Genomic DNA, 26264 nt, shown 5'->3' with positions numbered 1-26264 from the left:
TCGGCTTGGCAGCACCAACTTCTTACATGTACAATTTAACATGATATCGTGAAATAGAACTCATGTTATTCTTATTTTAATATATTTTCAGCGGTGTGCCTGCAAGAAGCTTTTCCTATTTTATATTTCCTTTTTCTAATCATCTTTGAAGGCCATCAATAGCATACTCAGTACAAGAAAGTCCATAATGTTCAGAAAACATAAAAATGGAATTTGGTTAACTCCATCATTTGGATATCTTTCCTTTTGCCCCACAAGAATCTGTAAAAGATCTTAGAGATAAGGAAAGGAAATACGAACAATGTTCATGTCAAAATCATTGCATGAATAGAACTCATGACCCCACCATCTCTTTCGTTTTTTTTTTTTTTTTTTTAATTTGAGCTTGAACTCTATCCCTTAGCCATCATACAATATTGCATTTGAATCATGGAAAGGAAACTTAAAGAGACGAGCAATACTTCATATATCTCAATTAAATTGATAATTGCACACTGGGAATTGAGATCATCAAACAAAAGAAATCATTTTGTGTTGGCTTCTAAATGGTTGGGTCCAACATTACCAAATTAAATTCCTTTTTTCACAAGGCTCATCGGATCCTACTTGCCCCAACCCTACGAACACACTGACAAATCCAATCCCCCAATAATTCACACAAATCTAGAAATGGAATTTTGCATCATTGTCAGATTCTGACGCCAGAAAAGAAATGAGAATAAATACCAAAACTAATTATTAAAAAGAAAAAGGAAAGTACCAAATGAGTTGAGAATAAATGTTCCAACAAGAATCGAGGAATTTATTTTCAATATTTTGACTACTTAGGCAAAAATGACTTGGGTGCAAATGGTAACAGATATAGTAATATTTACACGGACAGAGAAGAACAGCATGATCAAGGGTCTCCAAGAAAATTCCTCCTTTTTGCTTCCCAATTTATCCAAAAATAGATTTTGAATTATTTGGGAATATTTTGAAGAACAGTGGGAATCAAAACCCAGAATTTGAATTAGTCACAGCGTAGCTTTTACTTCTTGGATAAGCCAAATGAGCTTTATCTTCAACGCCTTCTTCAAATTCACAAGCAGTATCCTCATCAATCCTACCCATTCCAACACTGCAACTTTTAGGCAATCCTTTGGATTGTCTTTGCCTCTGTGGATAAAGAATATCAGCATCGATATCTTTAATATCCAAGCTTCTAACGGAGGCGGCCTTAACAAGCTCTCTGAAATCGTCGGTTTCATTGGATCTGCAAGAGCGAGAGCTGTAGCTTTTGGGCAAGATGGGCAATTGGCCAGATGGGTAACCATGAGAGACTCTGGGAGCACAATCCATGATGCTTTTTACATAGAAATCCTTGGCTTTCCCTAGAGCTCTGATGGGTAGTGTAACGAATCGGATGAATTTGTTTTGATTTTGTGCGTTTTTGGTTTTCATTTCGGAAACCCACCAGTGTTCGATGAAATGACTGAAAGAGATTTTGAAGCAGAAACGGTTGATTAGAATCGAAATTTGATAGATGGATGGAATAAATCAGATTTGAGAAACGAAATCAGGAAGAAAAAGGGAGAATTGAAAGCACACTGATTTGGAGGAAATTGGGGGATGGGACCGAGCAGGTGGGGGAATTCTGGCGTAAGACGTCGGCCAGAGTTGAAATAATGGTGGAGTTGACATGTGAAGTTTTCCAACATGTGAGTTTTAAATGTTCTTAAACCTTATCCAATTCATCTAGATGAATGAATCATTGCCCTCTCAAACATAAAGAAAGAAAGGTAGATTATAACTTTGAATTTTGAATTTTGAATCGGATTTGGGTGAAATTCACCTTAGTCAACTTTTTAAAACTAAAAAGAAAAAAGTTTTTCTTTCTTTTCTTTCCTTTCTTTTCTTTCCTTTCTTTACAAATTACAAAACCTGTTTTCTGTTTTTTATACTATAAAGATCTTTGTCACTCCGTTTTCTTCAAGTTTCTTTCCTCTCTGATGGTTAAAAAATGTTTTGGTCTTCACCTTCAGCCTTAATAATTGAATACAACCATGGTAGAAATGTGGAACTGAAATGATATATAGTATAATAGTAAAGTAATATGGTTGATTTACAATTCAAACGCATGAAGATCATAAAGATTCAATTCCTCCTATTGACAGCCGCAAAGAAATAGATAGAAATGGTAATACACGTCTTCTAGAGAAGCGCTACAATTTGGTAGAAACCTCCAACCACAATTATAATTTAAAACAAAGCCGCCCCCTCCTTAACTAATTTCTTACTTTTCGACTCTTCTTTTCTTTCTTTATTCAATTATTCATTGGGTTTTGTTCATATTCCCTCCCCTATTTCCATTTTAATAGAATTTCTCATCAAAATATTGGTCGACATGTTGATATTACCACTAGTATTCATATCTTCAAATTACAATCATTAATTGTGATACTATATTATCAAGTAGATTTTTATTTGTTAGGAATATTGATGAGAAATTTAGATGAAATGATGAGATTAGATAGTGTGGCATATTTTGTTTTCAATTAATTGAGTGTTCTGAAGACTTCAATTATCACTATTGTCTTAAAAGAAAAAGTATCACAATTGTTAATCTAAGCAAATTAAATGCTCAATTAGAGTTTTACAAAATATCTGAGTTGTAACTTATGAATTTAAACTTGTTTTACAAAAATTATTTACAAGTAAAATACTAGTCTATTCATATCTATCATCTAAACATATATATAGTAACTCTTTTGATCTATATTGTGATATTTTAAATATTTTGATTGCTATGTTTAGAAATAACTCTATCGGTTAAATTTTTTAAAAAAAAAAATCATTGAGCATTGTTTTATTTTTCATTTTAAATATTCTATTTTTTTATTTTCTAAAAAATACTTTTCATCTGCATCTAAATTTGAAAATAAAATGTATTTTAATTTAAATCCTAAGAAAAATTAAAATTTTAGAAAATAACAATTGATTTTAGCTCTATCCCTTTCTAACATATGCAACCAACACAATAAACAAAAAGAAAAAGATGATCATAACTTTCCAAATAGAGTACAAATTGAATACTTTGTATAAACGACTCTAATTAGTATTTAATTTTCATCAGACCTATAACCATTGAATTGAGATCCTGATTAATTAGATTAGATTACTTAAATGTGTACCAAACTCTAATCAATAGTCCTAGTACAGACTATGTAGCCCATTTAATATTAAACCCTAATTCAACTTTCAATACAATTTATTGTTGATGCAACGAGAGATAAAGTGATTTTAAATGATTGAAATTATTGGTAGGTAGCAGAATGGAAACAGAACGATTATAGGTTGCAGAGAAGTTTGGTTAGATCAAATGGGATGTTAATCTTCCAGTGAAAGAACATGTTTAATACCAAAATGCATTCCTTATTTGAATAAAAGACTTTATGTCCAACCATAATAAAATATTAAACTTTTGTGTATAGATTTGTAAGCTATAAATTGAGTGATGAATGACTTGCATAATTGTGATTAATTGGACGCAACACAACAAGTACGTGGCACGAGCATTATTTATTAGAGTAATCAAATAATTAAATATATAATATTATTTTAAATTTTTTTGTAAATATAGCCAAATCTGTTAAGTTGTCTATCGAAAATCGGTTAAATTTATTATTTTGAATTTAATAGCAATATTTGCAATTACGTTTTTGTTTTTGTAAGGAGAGAAGTAAAAGAGTGTAAGGCCCATGGAAAGAAGTTAAAGTAGGCCTGAAGAAGGCCCAAGTAAAGGAGAGAAGGAAGGAAATCCATGAAGAGAGTGAGGGTGGAAAGAGGATAAGATGAAGCAGCAACGAATCAATTAGATATTGAAAATCAAAACATATGAATATTTAATGAAATAAACAAATAGTATATGAAAAAAGAGGAAATGAGATGAGATCTGTCATCTGAGGAGGGGGAATGGGAAAGGGAGAATGGGGGAATGGGGGAATGGGGGAATGGGGATATGATGGGAACGGGAAACGGGAAGAGGAAGTGAAGGGGATCCAGTGGTGGACCCCAGCAGAGCGTGGCTTTGTAAAGAGTGCCAGCTCAGCTGCTTTGACTGCAGGTGGAGCATTCTGAGATCTAGAAGACCGTTTTTTTTTTTTATTCATTTATAATGCCTCGTTTAGCAAATCCAAAATCCCTCTCTCTCTCTCTCTTCTCTGCTTTTTCACTACTTTGCTTCTCTCTATCATTTCCCTCTCCCTCCTACGTACATTCCAACTCCCACTTTTCCATTTATCTTCTGACACGTGTCCCTCCCACCACCATGCACACATCCATCTCTCTTTGTTTTTCTTTTCTTCTCAATATTTTCTCCACTTTCCATCTCATTTCTTCCTTTCTCAAAGGCCCTCCATTTTTTCCCCTCTTCTCTTTTGGACCTTCGTTTTGACCTATTTGCATTAATTTAGGCTTTTGAAATCTTACTTCAAAAGGGCTATTTAGTTCGAGGATAAAGGATTCAATAATAACTTCTTGTAGAGATTAGGAGGACACCAACTATCTATGCACTATATATATATATATATATATTTTGTTGCTCTCAATCATAGAACTCCAAAGTTAAAAGAAGATTAGCTTGAATGACTGAAGGTGGATGAGTTGTTTGGAGTTGGAAGGGGAGAATTATTGAAGTGGTGGGTGGATGGATGGAATTGGAATTGGAATTGGAATGGGAATTGAGGTGTTATGTGTGGGAACGCCAGCACAAATGTAGAAATTAAGGCTTAATTAGTCAATAATAATGAAAGACCCTACTACCACAAAGCGAAGCAAAAGTTTTCTTGGAGTAATAATATACTTTTTTTGGTGCAGAGAGAAGAGTGAACTGCACGTGTGGTGCACGGTCCTTGTGCAGTAAAACAACCTGTTATATCCAGTAATATCCATTTTCCTTCATCGCTTTTTATTTTATTATTATTTTCCTTCTTTCTAAAGACCAAGATGGGACTTGGGAGGGACAGTCTGTGAACAGTACAGAAGATAAACAAATCTCTCTTTCCCTTTCCCTCCACCTTTCTTTACTCCTCCACCTCCTCCTCCTCCTCCTCCTTCTTCCTTCTCTGCTGGGTTTGAGTGAGTGGGTCTATGGCATCCCAAGTTTTCTTTTTTGGATGTGGGTCATAATTTTCTAATCTGGACTTTGGTTATTATTATTTAATTTCTCCCTTTTTGAGAGTCTTGAAGAGGAAGCTTTGGAATTGGGGAAGCGAAAAATCTCTTGGCCTTCATCTTTTCTTTTGGTCATCATGATGATTGATAGTGTAATGAAGAAGAAGAAGAAGGAGATATCCTTTTGACCACAGAGGAAAAAGAAGAAAAGTTTCAGATAAAGTAAGAGAGGGGGGAAAAAAAAGCAACAAAGTGAGTAAACATTGCTGCCTGTGATTGTCAATGAGAGTGACAGTGTAGTGTAGGAAGGCGAAAGCAAAAAAGATAAAGAAGAAACAAACAAACAAACCCTCCTCCGTTTTCTCTTCTCTCTGTTTTTTCTTCCTCACTTTTTCTTCCCACACGTTCTTCTGGTCTCCCTGTTCAACTTTGCTCTGTTTTTTTTTACGAGATTTTAATCTCTTCATTTATCAAATTCAGATTCATCTTCAGTTTTCTCAAAAGGGTTTTTCCAAAATGCCGATGTACCAGCCTGCTACTACTTGGAGAGAAGGGGATCCGAAGCTCGTCGTTGGCTGCGGTACGCAGATCCTAGATCTGGAAACTGTGGTCAAAGATGGGATTCTCGGTGGAGGCGGTGGGATCATTTGCGGAGGCGGAGGCGGTGGGGGTGGAGAGAAATTGGATCTGAAGGAGATGATTGAGGAGTTGGAATCGTCTGTAGAGGTTCCATCGGTGTTCATTTGTCCAATCTCTCTCGAGCCCATGCAAGATCCAGTGACCCTCTGCTCAGGCCAAACCTACGAGCGGTCTAACATTCTGAAATGGTTCTCTTTGGGGCATTTAACTTGTCCCACAACAATGCAAGAGCTTTGGGACGATTCCGTCACACCGAATCGGACCCTTCACCAGTTGATTCACACCTGGTTTTCCCAGAAGTATTTAGCATTGAAGAAGAGATCAGAGGATGTGCAAGGGAGAGTTTTAGAGCTTTTGGATTCGTTGAAAAAGGTCAAAGGTCAAGCTAGGGTTCAGTCCCTCAAAGATCTCCGACATATCGTCATTACCCATTCCTCCGCTAAGAAGATGGTGGTTGACAACGGCGGTGTCGCTCTAATATCTTCTCTTTTGGGTTCTTTCACTTCCCACGCAGTCGGGTCCGAAGCCGTGGGAATCCTGGTGAATTTAGATCTAAATTCAGAGTTAAAGAAGAATCTGATTCAACCCACCAGAATATCTCTAATTGCAGATATATTAAATGAAGGGTCCATCGAAACCAAGATTAATTGTACGAAATTCTTCAAGATGTTGATCGTGGGTGAGGATTTAAAAACGGAGGACGTTTCGAGTTTAAGTCTCCTCGTCGGATTGTTGAGAATGGTGAAGGATCAGAGACACCCAAATGGTGTAACCGCCGGACTCAGTCTACTCCGAACACTCTGTTCAAACGAACCAATCAGGAAGCAACTCGTTAGCATCGGCGCCGTTGCGAAACTCGGCGGCACCCTCTCTAACTTAAACACCGATTGCTTGGAATCGGCGCTTTATATTCTCGACGTTTTGTCATCCCTTCCAGAGGGGAGATTAGCGTTGAAGAATTGTGAAGATACGATTAGAAATTTGGTGAAATTGTTGATGAAAGTATCAGAGATTTGTACTCAATTTGCGTTGTCGATTTTATGGGCAGTGTTCAAGCTAGCACCAGAGGAATGTGCGGTGCTCGCAGTGGAAGCTGGATTAGCAGCAAAATTGCTGCTTGTAATACAAAGTGGGTGCAATCCAGAGCTGAAACAGAGATCTGCAGAGCTATTAAAATTGTGTAGTCTAAATTACCCAGATTCAATCTTCATTTCTAAATGTAAGCTTACGAGAACTATACAATAAAAGATAGCTTGTCAAAATTGTTCATACACCCCTTTTCTTTTCTTTTTCTTTTTATTTTTGTTTATTATGCATGATTGAGATTCTTCAAACAGTCTTGTGAATGTGAATGAAGGCGAGGAGCAAGTTTTGATTCCTATGTTTTGTTGCTTTTTCTGTTATATGTTTTTCCTTATTTTCTTCAATTGAATTGACGTTGATCAATGACCGGAATATTCTTTTCCGGTATTCCGGCAAGTGTTGATTCTTTGTTCGGGAAAAGGCAGAAATATCAAATAATGCAGATTTGTATTCTTTTTTATTTTCTTTATTAATTTTTTTGTGGTCAAAGAATCCTGGACAACAGCCAAGCTTCATAATTGATAAACTATGCTTTGACTGAGTTTGGCCACAGAGAAAGAGAGAGAGAGAGAGAGAAATGAAAGTTATACAAAAGCAAAAACAAAGACTCGTCCCTATAAAACTGTATTTTTTTAATGTAAAAAAATTACTTTTTTAAAAAGCAAAATTTTCTTGTTACAAGGGATGGCTTATTTTATTTACATTTATATTTTTTTTGTTAGGACCAATCTCTTCGAAAAGTTCTTCATGCATGATTAAGTTTACTCACCATATTGTTGTATCATTATTATATTGAATTGTGTTTCTTCTTGATTATGAATTTGACAATATAGAACATAGATCAACATGATTAAATGTTTATAAATTTTAACTACGTCTAAACTTTGAGTTTATGAAGATGATTAGGATAAAAGGAATCAAGCAACAGAAAATTGGTTCATAATATACTTTTGTGTGATGATATGACACGTGTAATTTTGTAGGAGTGAACAAATAAATAATTGAACCTTAAAAACATAAAACAGAAGAAGACAACAAAGGTAGGGCCTAAAAAATATTGAAAAGAAAGAAAAGGGCAAAGGAGGAAAGAGAAAAAGGGGGGGATAGCATCATAGAATGAGAGTGTGAGAATTGATGAACATTTGTTGGTGGATGAACAAGGTTTGGTTTGATTGACTAGTGAAGGTTCAACCACCACTTTAAAATAAAACCACATTGGAGGGTGTGAAATGCAGTTGGCCAATTCTTGAATTTTTAGTCTTAAGTTTTTCCTCTTTTAAAAGTATCAAGTTTTTAATCAATGAGGCTCCCTACCTGCTTTATAAGTAATTAAAAAAAAATCATCTTTTAATAAATAATACAAAAATAATAAAAATTAAGCATATATTTCTTAGAAATAAAATTGAGATATTTTTTAGAACTCTCCTTTTAGATATCAATATATGAAGTCTAATTACTTTTAAAATTCCTAGTAATTTCTTTAAACCATACCGTTGATTGTCTCAATTCTTCTCTCTCTCTCTTCAGCATATTAAATTTGAATAAATAAACCCATTCATTTGGTATTGTTTCTTCCTTGTTTCTCTCTCTATCTCTTCATCTCTCTCTCTCTTCATTATACCCAAATTGAACTGTCCCTCTGCTTTTGGCTGTCTGTGACTGCACAGTACACTATTTTCAATATATATATATAATTTTATTAATAATTTGAACATTTAATTTGAAATAATCTGAAATAGAATAATGTCTTTGAAAAGTGTGTGTATGTGTTTTACAATTTTATTCTTGTTTAGTGTGCTTTTGACCGAGTGTTTGCCACGTGAACACCTCGACTTTCAGGCATTGAAAGAAAAAAAAGGTTAAAAGAATGAAAATTTAGGATTTAAAATTATGGTTTCCTTTTTAGCAGCACGGACTTTTGGGAAATGAATAAATTAACCCTTTGAAGATGTTATAACTACAGTCACGTGCACAGCAAGTGGAAACGGGGTTGGGTAATTATCAGACACGAGTACTTTACCCGTGACCCACCCCAAACCCCTTCACCTTCTCCCAAATCATGTGTTCTTCTAACAAATCCATCCTTTTTTTCTCCCCATTTATTCCTCTCTTTTTTTTTTTATTGTCAAATAAAAAGATCGATTTTATTAATTCTTTTTCTTTTAGTATATGTGTTTTCACCATATATATATATATATATTATTACTTCTAACACCTCCGATTATCTTGGATTCTTTATTTTCAAAATAAAAACGGTATTTATCATATGTAATCTTTTGAAGAATAACAAAACGTAAAACCAGGAAGGTGTATACTTAAAATGAATAATATTATATTATTGTAAATATCTTTGAGAGTTTATTATTCTAACACGCCTTTGATATTATGTAAGATTATGTATAAAATTAATATTGTGATTTGATCTGTGCATTAAATACTATATCAATTTAATTGCAAATGATATTAGGCCTGTGACTCTCAATTTATAGATATCAGTCTTTGCAATATTTGATTTTTTAAAAAGAAACTGCAATTGTATTTCTTTTAATAAATTTTCAATATGTTTGATATTTTTTTAACAATTTGTAAAAAGTATTAATTTCACTTATATGTTTATAATGTATTTATTATATAAGTTTGAGAATTTAATTTTTATGGTAGGTAGATTAAATTTTTACTATTATAGTGAACTTTAGGGTTAAAAGTCTAATTATTTTTATTAAAGTTTTGAAGGTTGAATTCAATTACTATAATACTTATTATGCTTTCTTTTTTCTATTTGTCAACATTTTTTGAAAATGAACTAGTTGGAACATAACCCAAATTGTAAGGCTATTTTGTAGGACTTATTCAATCAAAATTGAGAAACAATGGTTAGAAATAGATTGAGAAAATTATTAAAATATAAATTTGATAATATATTTCTCTGTTGTAAATTTTTTAGAAAAAAAATCCACTAAATAGTATATGGTTTGAATTTAGGGTTTTCTATGTGCTCGTTGCTCAATGAAAACTTGACCGATTCTAAAACTAAAGCCCTTAAAGGAAGGAGGATTTTGTGAGTTTAATTTAGGAAAATGAAAAAATGGGATGAACAATGAAAATCCAATCCCCAATCACATTCCAAACATTTTGAGGCCATTTTGATTTTAAACATCAACGATATCTCCAAAATCAAACTCATTATAGATAGAAAAAAATGGATCCATTTAGAGGACAAGGTGGCATTCAAATGCTACTAACTGCAGAACAAGATGCCCAACAAGTCGTATCCACAGCTAGAAACAGTATCTTCTAATAATCACTTTCCATATTATCAATTAAATCCTTTGGATAAATGTTCTTTTCTTTTCTTTTTAAAAATCAATTTTTCATTTTCACAATTGCAGTGAAGATGGCGAGACTTAAACAAGCTAAAGACGAAGCTGAAAGAGAAGTTGCCCATTATCGTGCTCATTTGGAGGCCGAATATCAAAAGAAAGTTTCTGAGGTAAGAATGTCTAATTTGGAGCTGCATCGTTGATTCTTTGTCTTGGACTTAAAACTTGTGGGCAAAAATTACAACTTAAATTATTAGATATCATTGTGGTGTAGAGATGTTCATCTTAAAATGGGAGAACATTAACTAATCACATGTTAAAATTTTTGTAATCATAGTCAAGTGCTGGGTCCTATACACAAAGGCTGGAAGAGGAAACCAACGTTAAGATCGATAATTTGAAGGAATCATCCGCAAGAGTTTCAAAGGATGTTGTTAATATGCTTCTCCAATATGTTACATCTCCAAGAACTTAGAACAAAGATGGTAATTCCTAAAAAAAGATCTTTTAGTTATTAAAAAAAATCAATCGAAAAGAACTAGGGAAATATATTTTGAAGTAAAGTTAATGCAATATAATTGGTCTATGTTTGTTCACATGGCAACAGAAGATTAGAAAAGCGTACGTACGTGGAGATGGCACCATGCAATTCTTTTCATTCTTTTTTCTTTGTAATTCATTATTTATTGTGATCACTCAATAATTATCTGTCATGAGTCATGACACGTTTGAATGTGTGTTTCAGATTGTTTTTGTTCAAATAACGTGCCTTATATATGTGTGTATACATACATATACATGCATATATATATATACATACCAAATATAGCTTTTAATTATGACATATCACACCTGTTGGTAGCTTTTTCAAACTTCTGTTTGATAAGTATTTCATTTTTTTTAAATTTTTGGTCGACTTTTGGCAGTTGAATTTATTTACTCTCATATTTTTTCAATGGTAGGCATCATTTAGAGATTGGGAGAGAAAAAGATAAATTATATAATCAAGTTTATTTTGTAGCCAATATTAGAAATAGACCAAACAAAACAAAGTCTAAATAGCATGTATTATCATTTTATTTGTTTATATAAAATGAATGCTTTGTTACATCACAATATTTTGAAAATAAAATTTGTCCATTATATGCAATTATCATTTTCAATAACAATAACAATAACAACAATAATTAATAAAAAAAAAATGTTATTTTCAGTCAATTTACTCAACTACCCAATGGGCAATGGGCAGTGGGATTTGTGGATGGAAGAGGCAGACGAAGCCCAAAAAAGGGATGTTTGGATCACTCAAATGCTAACCCTTATTATATCATCCAACTTGCCTTCTCAATTACTTTTGTGGTTTATGTGCTTCCCTTCCCCAACTCTAAATTTTGTCCTCAAAACCTACTTTAAAAATATCTTATATTATTATTAATTGCATCTATTTAATATGTACATTTATAAATTCAATTAAATGTATGAAAAGAAAAAGGAAAATATTAGACTTTAAATTGTCTTTTTATTAGACTATAAAAAGTTTTTTTTTTTTTTTTTCTATTTCAAGGTCAAGAACACTTCATCCTTTCCCTCTAGAATCTCTCCCTATATATTTTGCTTTTATTTAAATCCATGTTGAGAGGACGTTTTCAAAAATAGTTTTATTACTTTTCTTTTAAAAAAATATTAGAATTCTTAACTTAGTTTTAAACACTTCACTTGAAGTATAGTTTGTAAGATTATATATTTTCAAAAATCAAATAATTATTCAACCTGATTTTGTAATTAATCATTTTTTTTCTCTACCATACTTTTGTACTCTAAAAGATTATAGTGTTTTTATTTCTCAACCAAAAACTAATCAAATACTTCATGTTAAATTGAAAAATAGTTTAATTATATATATATAAATTGATATTTGATACTTTATCAATGGGTGCTATGAATGGTTATGTATAAAACAAAATTTTATTTTACAGGTACTTAATTTGTCTTTGTATACTTAATTTACTTTCGGTCATAATTCATAAAATACAGAATGTGATAATTATATATGATACGTTAATATAAATTAATTTAAAATTTCATATCCTTCGAAACAATTGAATGGTAAGTACACAATGTGTACTTTTTGCACAGTATGTTGAACGTGTTAGTTAAGTAGTGACTTCTTAGTGATGCAATCTTTTTTGTTTAATTATATTTATTGCACACAAAATATGGCTTATTCTCTTTCTGTATTTTTAAGTAAGCATGGTTGATTTTTATTTAAATTCTTTTAATAAAAATAAATGGTTTAAAATAAACTTCTAAAGGTTTTTTTGATGTTGTTATTTTAAACCTTTGAAAAATTAAACTTATTAGATTTTATGGTCTTAGGAACAAAAATGTCTCTAAGTGATCTATAGTCTTTTTTTTTTTTTTTTTTTTGGGTGCTAATATCAATTAGCTAAGTTAGATGTTTGAGATCAATTGTTGGAAACTATTGTGGGAAAAGTAATAGGAATTTTAAGAATATTAATACATATTTTAATTTTATAATCAACATTTAATACATTACTGTGCTTATTATATAATATATTATTTTAATTACAAACCATAAAACTGAGATAGTATCCAATGTTAATCTTCCAAACATGCACTATAATTTTCCCTATTTCATGGTCATGTGAAAGGAAATGAACGGTAAATTTTGACTTTGACATAACCTTTTTTTAAAAAAAAAAATTATTTTAGTCATCTTTATTTTAAAAAATTGCATGTCTATTTCAAATTTAATTTATTTTAAAGCTTGAACACTTGTACTCATGCAACATTATTCAAATCTTCCATGTATAAATTTCTATTTCTAAACTATTATTTTATAGATTTTTTTTTTCAATATTAGATTGTTTTGGAATTAAAGTTTAATGTGGATACCAGAATTTTTACAAGATGATTGAACATAAGAACATTAAGAGAGATTGTTGGATAGGGCATAATGAGTTAATGGGTAATTCAAAAGTTAATCCAAACAAGGCAAAGAGAGAGATATAACACAGCTTGGAGTCTAGTATGAAAAGATTACTTCAAAATAGTTTGAAAAATAAGACAAAATTATTGAAAGTTTGTTTTCTTTTGACGGAATTCAATGAAGTTTAAGATACGTAACGATAATTTCTTTAAAACAATTAAAACGAGCTAAATTAAAGTTACTCCATTGTTCAACATAATCATAATCAACATGTAAATTAGGGTTCTGAGTGCAAAACAATTTTATCATTTAACTACCCTTCTTAATTAAAACAGTATTGAGAACTCTAAAAAATGTTAATACTGAGGTTAAAGCAATTTCTGATTTACCAAAATATTTGTGCAATAAACAAACAGGTGGGTGAATTAAGTCTGATCACAAAATATATATATGAAAAGCAAAACTTTAGTTGTATCACATCCTTTAATTTCTTTTAAATTTAATTTGGGTTTTAAAGTTTTTGTGGGTATACATTTTTTAGTGTATAAGGTGTATAGAGGGATTAAAGTACATATGTCATACTGATTAAAAATAAAGGTTCGAACTTCAAATTAAAATCATAATTACCATTTTAAGGTTAAGTACTTGTTAATTAGTAAATTCCATTCTAGTTAATTTCTTGAATTCATGGGAACAAATCAATGAGCATCTGAAATCTTATATTTTGCTTCTCCATAGATTATTATTATTACTTTTAAACTTTGAAATTTGAGTTTTGATATTGATGCTCAAATTTTTTAAGGCCTCCAATGACCACTTTTGATCTAAGTGTTAATTTCAATATTCATGAAACATTAGTGAAAACTTAATTTAAATCTTTTAACAAGTGTTAACTAAAATTGTTAATGGGTTTGACTCAATTATATTGATATATAACCTCCCTTTCAAGAGGGTGAGGTTGAATCCCAAAACTCAACCATCTAATTGTTTTGAAGAAACAAATTAATGAAAACTGTAGGGAAAGGTATGAAAGAGTATTTCCTGTATGGATTATAGTTAAGTTTCTTTGTAAACAAAATAGAATTAGAAGAAGAAAAAGAAGTAATTTTCTTTAAAATCATGTACATGTCACGTGGGTAACTGAAAGTGATTTAGGGTTAAAATAAAAAGTATGCATCATTTAGGATGAAAAAGAAGAAAATATATGCGAAAATAACTAAATTGAATTGACGTTAAACTGCTTCAATTCCTAACTCAACCTTAAGAAACGATGGGAACTGCAAACCAACCGGCTGGCCGTCGATCAGTTCATAAAGTATTGGAACGAAAAAATGATGATCTTCTTTTAATTTTGTGTATGGACGACAAAAGAAAAAAAAGAAATTAAGCAAAAAAGAATGAAGGATTAAATTACTTTATTTTTATTACGAAAGTGTAAGTAATAATCAAAGAAAAGAAAATATCGACAGTGTAGTTTATGGTTTGGTTGGATTATCACAAGTATAAACGTAATCCGTATGAGCCTGTAAAGTTCTTCTAATCAAGCAATCTTCTTTTCCTGATCCTTCACATGATCCATCGTTATTATGATTAGTGGCGAATTCCTGAGAAACGATCTGATTAATTAAATAAATACGTAATAATGGAAATTAAGAATGAAATAATTATAGAAATGAGTTTTGAATATAGATTTTTGAAATTTAAACTTACTGGAATTAGTTCGAATGAGGGGATGGGACGACCTTCTGATGAGGGTACGATGATGAGGGACATTATTGTTGCAAGTGCTGCAATAGTGGTGGTGAGGGATGCGAGATTCTTGGACATATTTTTGTGAATTGGAATTATGAACTAAGAGTGGAGGAAAAAGGATTGCAATTCTTGGCTTTTAAACACACAATTGAAAACGAAATATGGTTGCTGGCAAAAATAATTAAGAGAGCCAAAGAGTGACTTGAGAACAGAACGGCATGAATAGGATATGATGTTAATTGGTCACATCCTGTAATGCTGATTATGGTAAATCTTATTCTTTGTGTGTAAATATATATAAAGTTTGTTGTATCTAAAGTAAAAAGATGTTTACACCCAAAAATCTTTTGTGTTTTATATATTTTCGTAAATGGAGTAAGTTTTGAATTCTTTTGTTTAATGCTTATTTTAACTTTAATTTTTGGATCAATTTGAAATTAACATGATTTTTCTTTCAGTTTTAAGTTTTTTTTTTTGTTATATATTATTATGTGTTGATATGTATTTAAGTAATTCCGGATATTTCAAAATTGATGTTTTTTTATTATCTTCCATATGATTGAAGTTCAATAATCATCCCTATTTGAAAGGTTATTCTAACTGTATTGTATTAATAGTATTAATCAAAATACTATATGAGTTTAAATCAATAAACTTCATTATAATAACACTTATTAAACGAAAAACAACAAATTTTTTTAAAATTAAACTAAAAAACGAAAGGTGCATATATAGTTGAATTGAAACAAAAAAATCTAAGAGTCGAACCTTTTTTCTTTCTGAAAAAATACATATGATATTGAATGTATTTTGGTTGTAGTTGGAAGTTGGGGTTGAAAATTTGAGGGTGGATTCATATATAAATATAAGGAAACAGTAACCTTGTGGAGAAGGAATTTAACTACCAATCACACATTATATTCCATTTTCCTTCCTATTTTATGAACTTTACTCATGATGGTGAACATGAACAATTTGAACTGGAACATCTTGATTTTTAACTCATATAGATGTCAATTGATCTAAAGATCTTACAGCTGGCTAAAAAAATTGAAGTTTAAAATATAACTTTGATAATATAATAACTAAATTGAAATCAAAACTCAACCATTATTGTTTAAAAATGAAGGACCAGTAGGGCACGTAAGACCAACTTAATTGATTAAATACTTAATATTCAAGTCATGGGGCAACCTGTCATGGTTTCCAAACAGTATTTCTCTTGTTGGGTCGTAATCCAATTCATTCACATATTTGAAAGAAGTAAACTCACACCACATGTACACCCATGTCTTTCCTTGCCATTTATTCATAACATTTCTTCACCATGTTTTGTGTTTGTTTCGTTTTGGATTTACCCTCTTCAATAGGGCACTAATATAGTCTAATCATTTATGCCTCTCTTCTGGTATTGGGGTGAAGGTTATTGTATATAGTTTATCAAAATGTCTATATCACAAAACAATGCCTTTATCAGTTACTTATACGTTAGGTTTGATCGATATTATATTTGTTTTTTTTCGCTCGATTTTATTATTTTTTTCATTCTATCCGTGTTTATGTATAGTATTTTGCTTCTCATAATATTGTATGTGGGAATGGTGGCTCTATATCTATAAGTACTTAAAGTGAATGTTATTGCAATATAAAGATGTTCATCTAAATAATCCAAAATAAAAATTGGTTTTTGGAATAAATTATTACTTACGTATAAAGTGTTTCGCTAATCATTCACGAGCCAATCTGTTTAACCCTTTAAATATATGACCATAAGAAAAATATCAATTATATCTATAAACTTTAGTGTTGTGTCAATTAAAATCTTAAATTAATATTTTACTCCAATTTTTAACAAAATTAATATTTACTCCAATTTTTATGCAATTTTGTATAAATAACCTTCTTTTAGATTTTGTTTGACGGATATGGAAGGAAATTTTTAATTTAAATTCATTAAACTCTTAGTCCCGTTTGTTGGCACCCTTTCTCTTTTAGTTTTTAAAATAATAAAAATTTGTATCTTACAGACAAAAGTATTTAGAAAAAGATAAACATATGCACATATTTTATGTATATTGCGAATATGACAAATATGATAAAAAAGTAGTCATATCAAACGGTTGTCAAGTCATACAAATATTAGAGGGCTATCAAAGAATTATCAATTTTTAAATTTGCTACTTTTGTAATTTAAAAAATTTAGTGATACGAGTCATATTTTCATTTGTTTTTTTTGCAAACACACCTTTAATTAAATCTATTACAATTTTTAAAAAGGTTTTCATCCACGGAATGTAAGAGTCAAATCTAAGTTGAACATAGAAAGAAAAACAAAAAAGTCACCAAAATGGTACCTTTTAAAGTCTATCCATTCATCACAATTATTTAAATAATAATATTAATTGATATAAAAGAACTTTTCCACCAAAAAGTTTCGCGCCACTGCTGGGGATCGAACCCGGGTCAACAGGCTGGAATACTCACCACTATATTACAACGACCTCACGTTTAATGAGTTAAAACTAATTTTTATTCTTTATACTTAAAAACATAAATAAAAAAAATCGCCGTTGCCGGGGATCGAACCCGGGTCACCCGCGTGACAGGCGGGAATACTTACCACTATACTACAACGACTTTGCTGACAGATGTTAAATATCTAAAATGAAAAAGTTTGAAGAAAGTTTCTTGAAATGATGATGAATTTTTTGTCGTTTAATCTGATTCCAATGCACCGCATTTCCCAGAATAGAAATCGCGCCACCTGGTCACTAAATTCATCTTTCTTCCCCGTTTTACTTCTCTTAGAACTCAGAATTCACGACTCCAGCTTGATTACACAAAACTGTTTCTCTCTACTTTATTCATTATTTCTTGATCTTCATCTTTAGAAAGTAGAAGCTCCCGGAAGAAATGCTCGGAGATGGAGGAGAAACTCCTTGCAGGTACGGCTCGTTCCTTACCTTCTCTTTGACTATGGACTTATGGCCTCAATTTGTTGTTGCTTCACTGTTATATTCAGTTTCTTCGCTTCAAATTCTTGTTCCCTATCATTAAATCCTGCTGCATTCAGTTGTTTCTTGTCAAGGAACTCGCTGATCATCTTAATTTTCATACATTTACATTTGCATTTGCAGCGATTACTTATATTCTGCTTGATATTGTAATAAATCGTGATCGATAAATAGATGCACAAGTTATTGTCATTAGATAGATTGAGAATCGTTTTGTTTCGACTACTTGAACTAGCTCGCTTCATCTATTAGTGCTTAACCTTTGCTTGATGTTGAAGTAAAACACAAGTATACAAGATCAATGAGATTTACTTTTTTTTTTTTTTTTTTTTGTAGATATGAATTATTGAACATGGTTAAGAAGCACTCCAACTTAATAGGACAAACTGTGGTAGACGAGCAAGATGTTTCCGATGTAGAAAGGGATCCTCGTTTTTGGCACGATGTTATGGATTTGTATTTTATTCGTGGTAAGGAATCAAGGGGGCGACAAGACGACGATCTCGTATTTTTTGTTAGAAAAGTGGTACAATTTTGCTATTGCCTTCCATGGTTGCAATGCTTTTATTTAATTCACTTAGGGTGGTATCAAAGTTCTAATTCACTTTCTGCTTATGATTTGAAAGAAATCTCAAGGATATGGCAGTGATGATGATAATGGGGGCACCTCGCCATATTTTGTTCGCAGGTGGGCATCTAAGGTACATAACTTCCATTCTGGGCAGTGATAATTTATACACACAATGATTTTATTTAGCTATGGCAATGTTGTCTCATTTGCAAGTAGTGATTGATGTTAGGGCACCTTTGCCGGGTAAATATTGTATGTGTACTGTTATTTGTACCAACTAAACCTCATACCTAGTGTTGTACTCTGACAATAGAATGAATGTTTGTTTTCCTTAGCTGTTCTTGTTCGAGCTATATGTATGTCTATTGTAAAAGGTGTTGTCTATACTAGCTACAAATCAGACTCAGCAGGTCTTCAGGAATTAACCTGCCTGTGTTTATACAAAAGTAGAATATAGTAATTTGTGGTATGATATCTCAAAGCTATCAAAATAATAAGCGGTTTTTTTATGTTTTTTAGTTGGACAATTTGGTTGGAGACGCTTCAGTAGATGTGGATTGGAGGCGCTCCTTTTATTTGAACTTGATTGCTCACACTTCATTTACTGTGACTGTGGCAATTTGCAGGTATTAGACTTTCTAAATGCACTCTTTATTTTCTTAATGGACCACTCTCGTTCCCTTGAACACATAGCCTGCATTTGTCATGAGGTTTGAATCGTATGATTGTGGGCATATTATTTTGATTACCATGCTAATCATGTGTTCTGGCAGGATGCTACCGGTGCATAGTTCTTATATTTTTTTAATTATGAACTGACAAGTGAAATTCTCTGCAGCATTTGACCTTTTTTCTGTTACCTAGTCAAATGCTTTTGTGACTTACACTAGTGTCATCTTTATATGTTATATAATCTTATAAAAATGGGAGCAAATAGTTTTGGTTTGGAATAAATTTTTGAGATGGCATGCATTTCTTGCAATGACTAACGGTTTCATGTTTTTACTTATTTTCTTCTGCAAACTTTATATAGTCCGCCTTTTTAGAGTGTAACATTATCTTTTAATATCCTTCGTGGGTAATGGCCAACACAAAGTAAAATCTATTTAGTTAAATGCTAATTGCTGTATTATATAGTCACTGGGGTTTATTTCCTTTTTCTCTCATGAACCTTCATCAGTATTGATTTGCTTTCTCTTTATTGTTCCATTTTCTTGTTTTATTCCTTCTTCAGTCATCTGGTTCTTCGAAATCATCAAGCAGGACATACGACATCATTGTCTCCTATATATAAGGTATCTTCATGTGCACTCTTATTTAGTTGTAGGATCATATATTTTATCTACTGTTGAAGTTGGTATAATAATAAATATTCTGGGATTATGTACTGGTGACATGTAGTACTTACTCTTCACCTTTTCTTTTTAACAAGTGTAATGATCCTTTGATGAAATCCAAAGGTTGCTGCTGCAAGAGTTAATTTGAATTTTTGGTCATTCCAATGTGGTTTCATGCCAGTCTTGCTCTTTGAAATTTTTTATTTTCATCATTACTTAATTTTTCTGTTTCATTCGGGGCTCTTTGAAGGTTGTTAAGACTGTTTACGCCTCTCCTAGCCGTGTCAATTTTCATTTGGATTCTAAAAAGGTAAATAAGTTGCTGTTCTGAAAGATTTTCTCTATCATATTCTACCATCAATGTCAATTTGACTTTATTACTTCATCATAAATTATGTTCAGGAAGTTGAGACAACGCCTGCATATCCAGATATCTGTTTTGCAGTTGATGACTTTGACTCCACTTTTGATGCAGTGGTAATGTTCTTAATCGATCTCATGTGAATTTTTTTTATAAAATACATATGCAAGGAATGCTTGTTGAAGTGAAGCTTTCATGATCTATGAATAAGCTTTCCTGTGATGATTTTTTGTGCGTATTGTGTGTGTATATATATTTCTGAATTTGTTTCCTTTAATGTAAACACACACTGAATCATTGAAGCAGTCATATTATTGATACAATTAAGGTCAATTGGGTTTGTTAAACTTTCAGTGTTCTTATTACTCAGGTCTTGACAGAGACTGACCATTGCTATTGTGTACTTCTCAATGCACATGATGGTGCAGCTTTTCCCGCAAAGGACAATGCAGAAAATTGCAATTCTAGTAATTTTGTGGCCTCTAGTCTGGATTCTGATTCTCAAAATACAAAGAATTCCAAGGTTTGGATTGCTTCTCTTTCCAGTGGTCTAACTACTATAATTTATTGTAAATAAAACTGTCACGCTAATGCAATTGTATTAATGTTTCTCTACTTCATACTGGTTTATGTTTGCTTGAGCTAAGCCATTAGGTAAATTGTATTTCAAACCAAGAATCATATGATTAAGCCACAAAGGATTGTATCTGTAGGATTGATTGATAGGACTAATACAAGTATGGCCTTCCTTCTCCCTTTAAGAAATTTAATCAGCTTCCCATTTTTGGTAACTTTTCAACTCTTATAATTAGGATAACATTATCGATGTTTTTGTTTTAATTGATTGTAGAGCTTTTCATATTTTTATTTCAGCTTTTTTTTTTCTCAAGGAGCTGCTAGAATCTACACTGTTTGTACTGTATGGATGATGGGGAATAATTATAATTAGTAACCATCTTCCAGAAAATGGATTTCTCCTCGTTAAATATTCCAAATTTAATTTCCCCCAAAATTCAATGATATATTTTTTTCCCTTTTCAATGATCTATAAAGCTTTGAACTTTGTGAACACGTGAACCATGAGACCTTATCACAATTATTGGACAATTAGTATTCATGTTAGAGACAACGACCCTCCAAACAATTCATATGATTCTAAATACTGCAGATTACTCTTTTTTCTGGATTTGTCAGCTACCAAATGGTTCGAGATGCATACGATGGTATGTATTTCTATATCTTTTTTCCTTCAATGTGGTATTTAATTTATCATACTGAGTTTCCCATTCTTTCAGTGATATAAGGATGAATAACATAAGTAATGAATATCTTGCTACTGTTTTGCCTGAACTTTACGTGGATGTTATATCTTGTATGTCCTTTAATTTGAATAGGAAAAACCTTTTGGCTAGTTCTAGAGGTTCAACTATTCTTCCACTTAATTCCCTTTTCTTTAATATTTGTGAATCAAATTTGAAGTTTCTTTATACAGTCTAGGCGGAACTCTTTTATTCAACCACTTCGATGGACGGTGGTAAGAGATTAAGCTTCTCACTCTGTCTTTCTACTCTTTCACTGATAACAGCTGGCAAGTCTAGATTTGGCAGCCTGCTCTCTCTTGGTCATGCTTCTGGCAAAACAGACAAAATTTACATGAAGGGTCCTGGAGGACGTGGGGAAGTTGAAGTTGCTGTTTCTGGTGTTGCAGGTAACTAAGGAAATAATCTCTTTTTCTACTTTAAGGCTTATATATTCTTCTACTTGAGTAGTGACACATTTTTTTCCCTTCCCTATAGCAATTATAAAGGTTATCTTGTGGCACCTACACACAAGATAAATTTTTTTGGTCGTTCTCCACTAGAAAGAACAGATACCATTATGATTTTATGAACTTTTTTGTTCTTCTCTGAGATTTATCAAAAATCTTGTTTTGAACCAAATGATGATCCCCCAAAAGTTGTCTTTGTAGGAAGCTATCTTACTGGCAAGTTCTAAATTTTCTACTATGGTGGCATAACATTCGTAGTATCAATTTTGACATAAATGGAGTCAGAACAACCATCTGGATATCTGAAAATTTATTGTAGTTTTAAGTTATAATTGGGTGAATGATATACTGTGCCATTCTCTTTTCATATGGGTGACAGCTAATTTTGTTTGCCTAATTAGTTTGGTGTTAATTTTGGTCAAGTGGACAAATTTGTTGTCTTATATGAGTTTGTATCATAATACCAGATCAAAGCCTGCAGGACTCTGGGCCCTTTTCACCTGTGGTTTCAAAGACAGGATTTGGGATTGGCACCATTGTTAGAAGAGCAGCATCTGTAGCAACTGTTGCTGCAAGACAAGCTTATGCAGCTGCTAGTAGCAGTAGTTCTGATGACGAGATGATACCTCTCAAGTGTTGCCTGATGTCTATTTCATTGCCCTGGGAGTACATCGCACACGATCTTTTGTTCAAGGTTGGATAATTGTTGACCATTGTAACTCTGCATTACGCATACTTCACCATATTTATCCAATTATTGCCAGCGATATGTTTTCATGCTGTAAGCTGTATGGTTATGGAGCTTTCCTACGTTTTTCACATGACTTCATGTTGTAGACTTGCTCAAATTTCTTTAGGGCAAAAGATGCAGCACCATTTCATATTTCTTTGGTAGTATGGTCAAGCTGATTCTAGGATGTTGCATGTTTGTCAGTCGACTAACCACACCACCATCAAAATTCTGTCTCCTGGCATGATCAGGACTGCCAATTGAGCCACACCCTTCAGGATAGGGCCATGCACCGAAATTTTCTTTCCTCACATAATGAGCATCTCTACGTAGCTTTCACTCTTGGGATAAAGTGAGAACATTGAAATTAGTGTGGTTGGGACATGAAGCGATGGTTTTCTCATTATAAGGTTTTGATCTTGGGAGGTGGTTTGTGGATGTCAGAATTGAGATTGAGATGGGCATTGGTTTTTTAGAATTTTTCTGGTAATATTTAGGCTTCTTCTTTCTAGTCTTTGTTCACTTTCCTTTTTCCCCCTCTTTTTAAAATAATAAACAAAAATATATTTGGTAATAAGAGAGGTTTTGATCTTGGGAGGTGGTTTATGGATGCCAGAATTGGGAATGAGACTGGTATTTACTTTTTAGGATTGGTCTTGTAATATATAGTTTTTCTTTCTCAACTCTTATTTCTCATTTTTCTTCTTTTTTCCTGTTCTTTTATTACTATTTTTTTTATAGAATATCAAACGGAAATTTATTTCGTAATAAGAGAGAGGTTTTGAACCTGGGAGGTGGTTTGTGGATGTCAGAAATAAGATTCATATCGGTATTTGATTCTATAGAATTGGTCTGATATTATATATTTTTCTTCTTTCTTTTATATTCTCCTCTCTTTTCCCTCTTTAACTCTAATGATTATTAAAGAAACAAAAATGTATTTCTCTGAGAAGGATATTCTTTTTTCCTTCAAAAAGTAATAAAAACAACAATATTTTGGCAGTTTTCATTCTTTTGAAATAAGAAACTTACTTTTCCTCTTAATTATTTACAATTTAAGATCGTTGATACCATGAAAAATACCTTATAATAAGTTATTAGTGTGTTCGACACAAATTAGGCAGAAAAAATGGAAGGGAATAAGTTGAGGAACAGCATAATTGGGAATAAAGCCTAAATAAACAATTTCTTTATCAAAATAAATCTTAGTTTTTGGCCGAAAGTATCCATCTTGAGTTTTAGTATGTGAAAAAATACCCACATTGGCATGTCATATATAGGTGGCTGCAATTTATCTTTTTGTTTCTTTTTGGTTGTTTTGGTTCTGGAATTCACTGTTTTCAGAATAATGATCACTGACTTTTAGAATCATCAACCAGGGAAGTCCGCCGGTGAACTTATGATTTCCATCACTGAGACACAAACAGAAGTGGAACTCATCCTTGAAGGTACCAAAGTTTGAGGAAGGAGGTACTCCTTGTATGCTCACAACACGAAAGACCTATGTGTAAAGTTTAATTGTCTTTGAGTTTGTTTTTGTTATTTGCATAGTTTTGTGTCTGGTAATATAGAGGAATCTTGTTGAAGAGATCTGGAGTTTAACTCATAATCACCTACTTAGCATCAGGGGCAATTTCTTTTCTCTTCTAGTAATAGGATGTGAGAGATTCCAATTCACGATGGGTAATTTAGACCAACCTGTCTTCTTCATTTGGGTTGTTCTTCTTATGCCCAAATTTGAAGTTCAACGTATGGATGGAAAGCACTTCGTATTGCTTCTCCGGTAGAGCTTATTCTGTAATTTGTATTTATTTCTTTTCCACTAGGGGGCTGGACAAGTATATGATCTTGTATGTAAAATGACTTTTATTTCCTTTATTATTATATTTAATTGTTAGATTTTTACAAACTTAACACGCTCTTGCTTTCCGGCTCTGAACCCTCAACTACTTTTAAAATTTAATCACTCTCTTTCCCTTCTTGGAACTTGAGTCCATTTTCATACCTTTCTAATCTTTATGGCTACAGTGTGAGGAAGATCAATATGCTTAGTTAACAAGTTTTTTAGAGATTGTAACCAGCACGGAGGAGACTTGGGTTGTCGTATCCTTGAAGGTCCTAACTTTATTGTTCTTGACTTGAGCCTCTAAGACGAGCAATCTTAGCTCAAAAAATCTTTTCATAGATTCCAAGTATGAACAGCACTTTATTTAGTATATTACCCACTTTTCTGTCGCATCTAGATTGGAAATATTTGTGGAATAACAAAATTGTATCTTGCATTGAGATACGCGTTAAAAGTAAAGCAAATTTTGGCAGTGTTACAGTTGGGTTTACAAAAAAAAGCTACTTGCAAAGGAGGCAACTGACGACATCTCAAATTCCTGGCGGCAAGGTTATTTCTAAGTCATTTAGGTAAGAATGCAGTGTAAAACACTGGCTTCTAGGTTCTAATGGCATGTTAAATTTTCTTTTCACTGCTTACAGGTAATAAAAAGGTCAATTTAGGGGGAAAAGGTTCAGAATTTGCATGTTAGTCTCCATTATCGGTAAACCTGGACCCCCCCCCCCCCCCCCCCCCCCCCTAAATTCTGAACCTTTTCCCCCCTCGCTTATATGCTAAAGGCTAAAAACTAATTGTTAATTAAGTAAGACAATGGTAGAGAATTTGGTGTAAATTTATGTAATGGAATCCTTCTCTGCTTGAGATTTGATAATTGTGCATGCCATGTTTTGAACTATGGGCGAGACTCCGGATCCGGTGAAACACCCGACGGTGCTTTTCAAGGTTTGGAGTTTAAATAAAAGCTGCCCTCATCGATTGAATAAATGGGATTAAATTAACAAGCTTTTTTGTAGATATCTACCTCTCTCATGGGTTACATATATTATATGTGTTCTAACTTCTAACCTTCTTCTAGGGCTATAAAATCGCCGGTGTTTCGTATGCGATGCCTTTGTCTCTCAAGCGAAAGAAATTTCTAAAGTGTTACCTAATTAAGTTTATGAACCTATCTATCTTTTAGATTATATATATCAACTCAACAAAATAACTTACTAAAATTCTTTTATGGTACGTTTATACAACCTAACTTCTACAACTTATAGATTCACAAAACGAACACAAATTATGTGAGTTCAATTTTTTTTTTCCTTTTTTCGATTCATTGTGTTGGTTTGAAAATTTTATCCTTTGATCTCTAAGTTGATAGTATTTCTAGTAAGTTAGACTATGTTTAAGTTGTCACATATTGATTTCAACTTCAAAGTTTATTGACTTGCGTAATATAACACATTAATCAAACTCAAACTCAAATTCAGTTCAAACACTCTTTATTCAATTTGGTCTGTATATTCAACTTCTAAAGATAGAAGTCATATTAATACCATTGACTAGAGTCAAATCTAGCTTTGACGTGTTAACTCTTTTTCTTTCTACGCAATACTCCAATCTAAGTTTGAATAATTGGTCCTCTTTTTCTTTCTGCACAATACTCCAATCTAAGTTTGAATAATTGGTCTATTCACTTGTTTTATCACAGTACTTGATTCGAAACAAACAAAATTATTGAAGAAAAAAAAGTT

The 26264-nt window shown here is 32.2% G+C and overlaps 4 protein-coding genes, 1 long non-coding RNA gene and 1 other non-coding gene across 8 annotated transcripts; 3 read left to right on the top strand and 3 right to left on the bottom strand.

Moving 5' to 3' along the window:
- Positions 1-719: 719 nt before the first annotated feature.
- Positions 720-1628, bottom strand: LOC105434639 (hypothetical protein). Its single transcript, XM_011651256.2, has one exon. The coding sequence runs from the start codon at positions 1441-1443 to the stop codon at positions 994-996; it is 450 nt and encodes a 149-aa protein (XP_011649558.1). The 5' UTR covers positions 1444-1628; the 3' UTR covers positions 720-993.
- Positions 1569-7174, top strand: LOC101211594 (U-box domain-containing protein 30). Of its 2 annotated transcripts, none has more exons than XM_011651257.2 (2): positions 1569-1700; positions 5635-7174. In XM_011651257.2, exons 1-2 carry the CDS (start codon positions 1668-1670, stop codon positions 7036-7038), a joined length of 1437 nt encoding a protein of 478 aa, XP_011649559.1. In that variant the 5' UTR covers positions 1569-1667; the 3' UTR covers positions 7039-7174. The 2 variants fall into 2 exon arrangements, with proteins under 2 accessions (XP_011649559.1, XP_031736908.1); XM_031881048.1 differs by lacking the exon at positions 1569-1700 and adding an exon at positions 4907-4921.
- A 2795-nt stretch (positions 7175-9969) lies between these two features.
- On the top strand, positions 9970-11029 carry LOC101222806 (V-type proton ATPase subunit G3). Its single transcript, XM_004142982.3, has 3 exons — positions 9970-10163; positions 10266-10366; positions 10534-11029. Exons 1-3 carry the CDS (start codon positions 10076-10078, stop codon positions 10669-10671), a joined length of 327 nt encoding a protein of 108 aa, XP_004143030.1. The 5' UTR covers positions 9970-10075; the 3' UTR covers positions 10672-11029.
- Positions 11030-14544: 3515 nt separating this feature from the next.
- On the bottom strand, positions 14545-15162 carry LOC105434638. The gene is made up of 2 exons (XR_968743.2): positions 14857-15162; positions 14545-14750 (listed from the first exon to the last, which is right to left on the bottom strand). It is a non-coding gene; the product is annotated as an uncharacterized LOC105434638 (long non-coding RNA).
- A 2301-nt stretch (positions 15163-17463) lies between these two features.
- On the bottom strand, positions 17464-17535 carry TRNAD-GUC. Its single transcript has one exon. It is a non-coding gene; the product is annotated as a tRNA-Asp (tRNA).
- Positions 17536-17638: 103 nt separating this feature from the next.
- On the top strand, positions 17639-25079 carry LOC101212073 (uncharacterized protein KIAA0930 homolog). 2 transcript variants are annotated; one of them, XM_011651253.2, is made up of 13 exons: positions 17639-17843; positions 18249-18438; positions 18539-18613; positions 19003-19109; positions 19718-19778; positions 20071-20130; positions 20223-20297; positions 20552-20704; positions 21350-21404; positions 21767-21889; positions 22417-22643; positions 24059-24127; positions 24999-25079. In XM_011651253.2, exons 1-12 carry the CDS (start codon positions 17812-17814, stop codon positions 24080-24082), a joined length of 1182 nt encoding a protein of 393 aa, XP_011649555.1. In that variant the 5' UTR covers positions 17639-17811; the 3' UTR covers positions 24083-24127; positions 24999-25079. The 2 variants fall into 2 exon arrangements, with proteins under 2 accessions (XP_011649555.1, XP_011649556.1); XM_011651254.2 differs by lacking the exon at positions 24999-25079 and adding an exon at positions 24708-24921.
- Positions 25080-26264: the final 1185 nt, after the last annotated feature.

The sequence above is a fragment of the Cucumis sativus genome, chromosome 2 (assembly GCF_000004075.3).
Source record: "Cucumis sativus cultivar 9930 chromosome 2, Cucumber_9930_V3, whole genome shotgun sequence".
NCBI lineage: Eukaryota > Viridiplantae > Streptophyta > Magnoliopsida > Cucurbitales > Cucurbitaceae > Cucumis > Cucumis sativus.
Note: the sequence above shows the minus strand (reverse complement) of the source record. Positions and strands in the feature narration are given on the sequence as shown.

Bases quoted from the DNA above. Each gene is read 5' to 3' on its own strand.
- LOC101222806 (XM_004142982.3), top strand. From the start codon at position 10,076: ATGGATCCATTTAGAGGACAAGGTGGCATTCAAATGCTACTAACTGCA. The intron at 10,164-10,265 runs GTATCTTCTAAT...TCACAATTGCAG, and splicing joins CGTATCCACAGCTAGAAACA to TGAAGATGGCGAGACTTAAA. The intron at 10,367-10,533 runs GTAAGAATGTCT...TTGTAATCATAG, and splicing joins ATCAAAAGAAAGTTTCTGAG to TCAAGTGCTGGGTCCTATAC.
- LOC105434639 (XM_011651256.2), bottom strand. From the start codon at position 1,443: ATGAAAACCAAAAACGCACAAAATCAAAACAAATTCATCCGATTCGTT.
- LOC101212073 (XM_011651253.2), top strand. From the start codon at position 17,812: ATGCTCGGAGATGGAGGAGAAACTCCTTGCAG. The intron at 19,110-19,717 runs GTATTAGACTTT...TTCCTTCTTCAG, and splicing joins GTGACTGTGGCAATTTGCAG to TCATCTGGTTCTTCGAAATC. The intron at 22,644-24,058 runs GTTGGATAATTG...ATCATCAACCAG, and splicing joins CACACGATCTTTTGTTCAAG to GGAAGTCCGCCGGTGAACTT.
- LOC101211594 (XM_011651257.2), top strand. From the start codon at position 1,668: ATGGTGGAGTTGACATGTGAAGTTTTCCAACAT. The intron at 1,701-5,634 runs GTGAGTTTTAAA...TATCAAATTCAG, and splicing joins CATGTGAAGTTTTCCAACAT to ATTCATCTTCAGTTTTCTCA.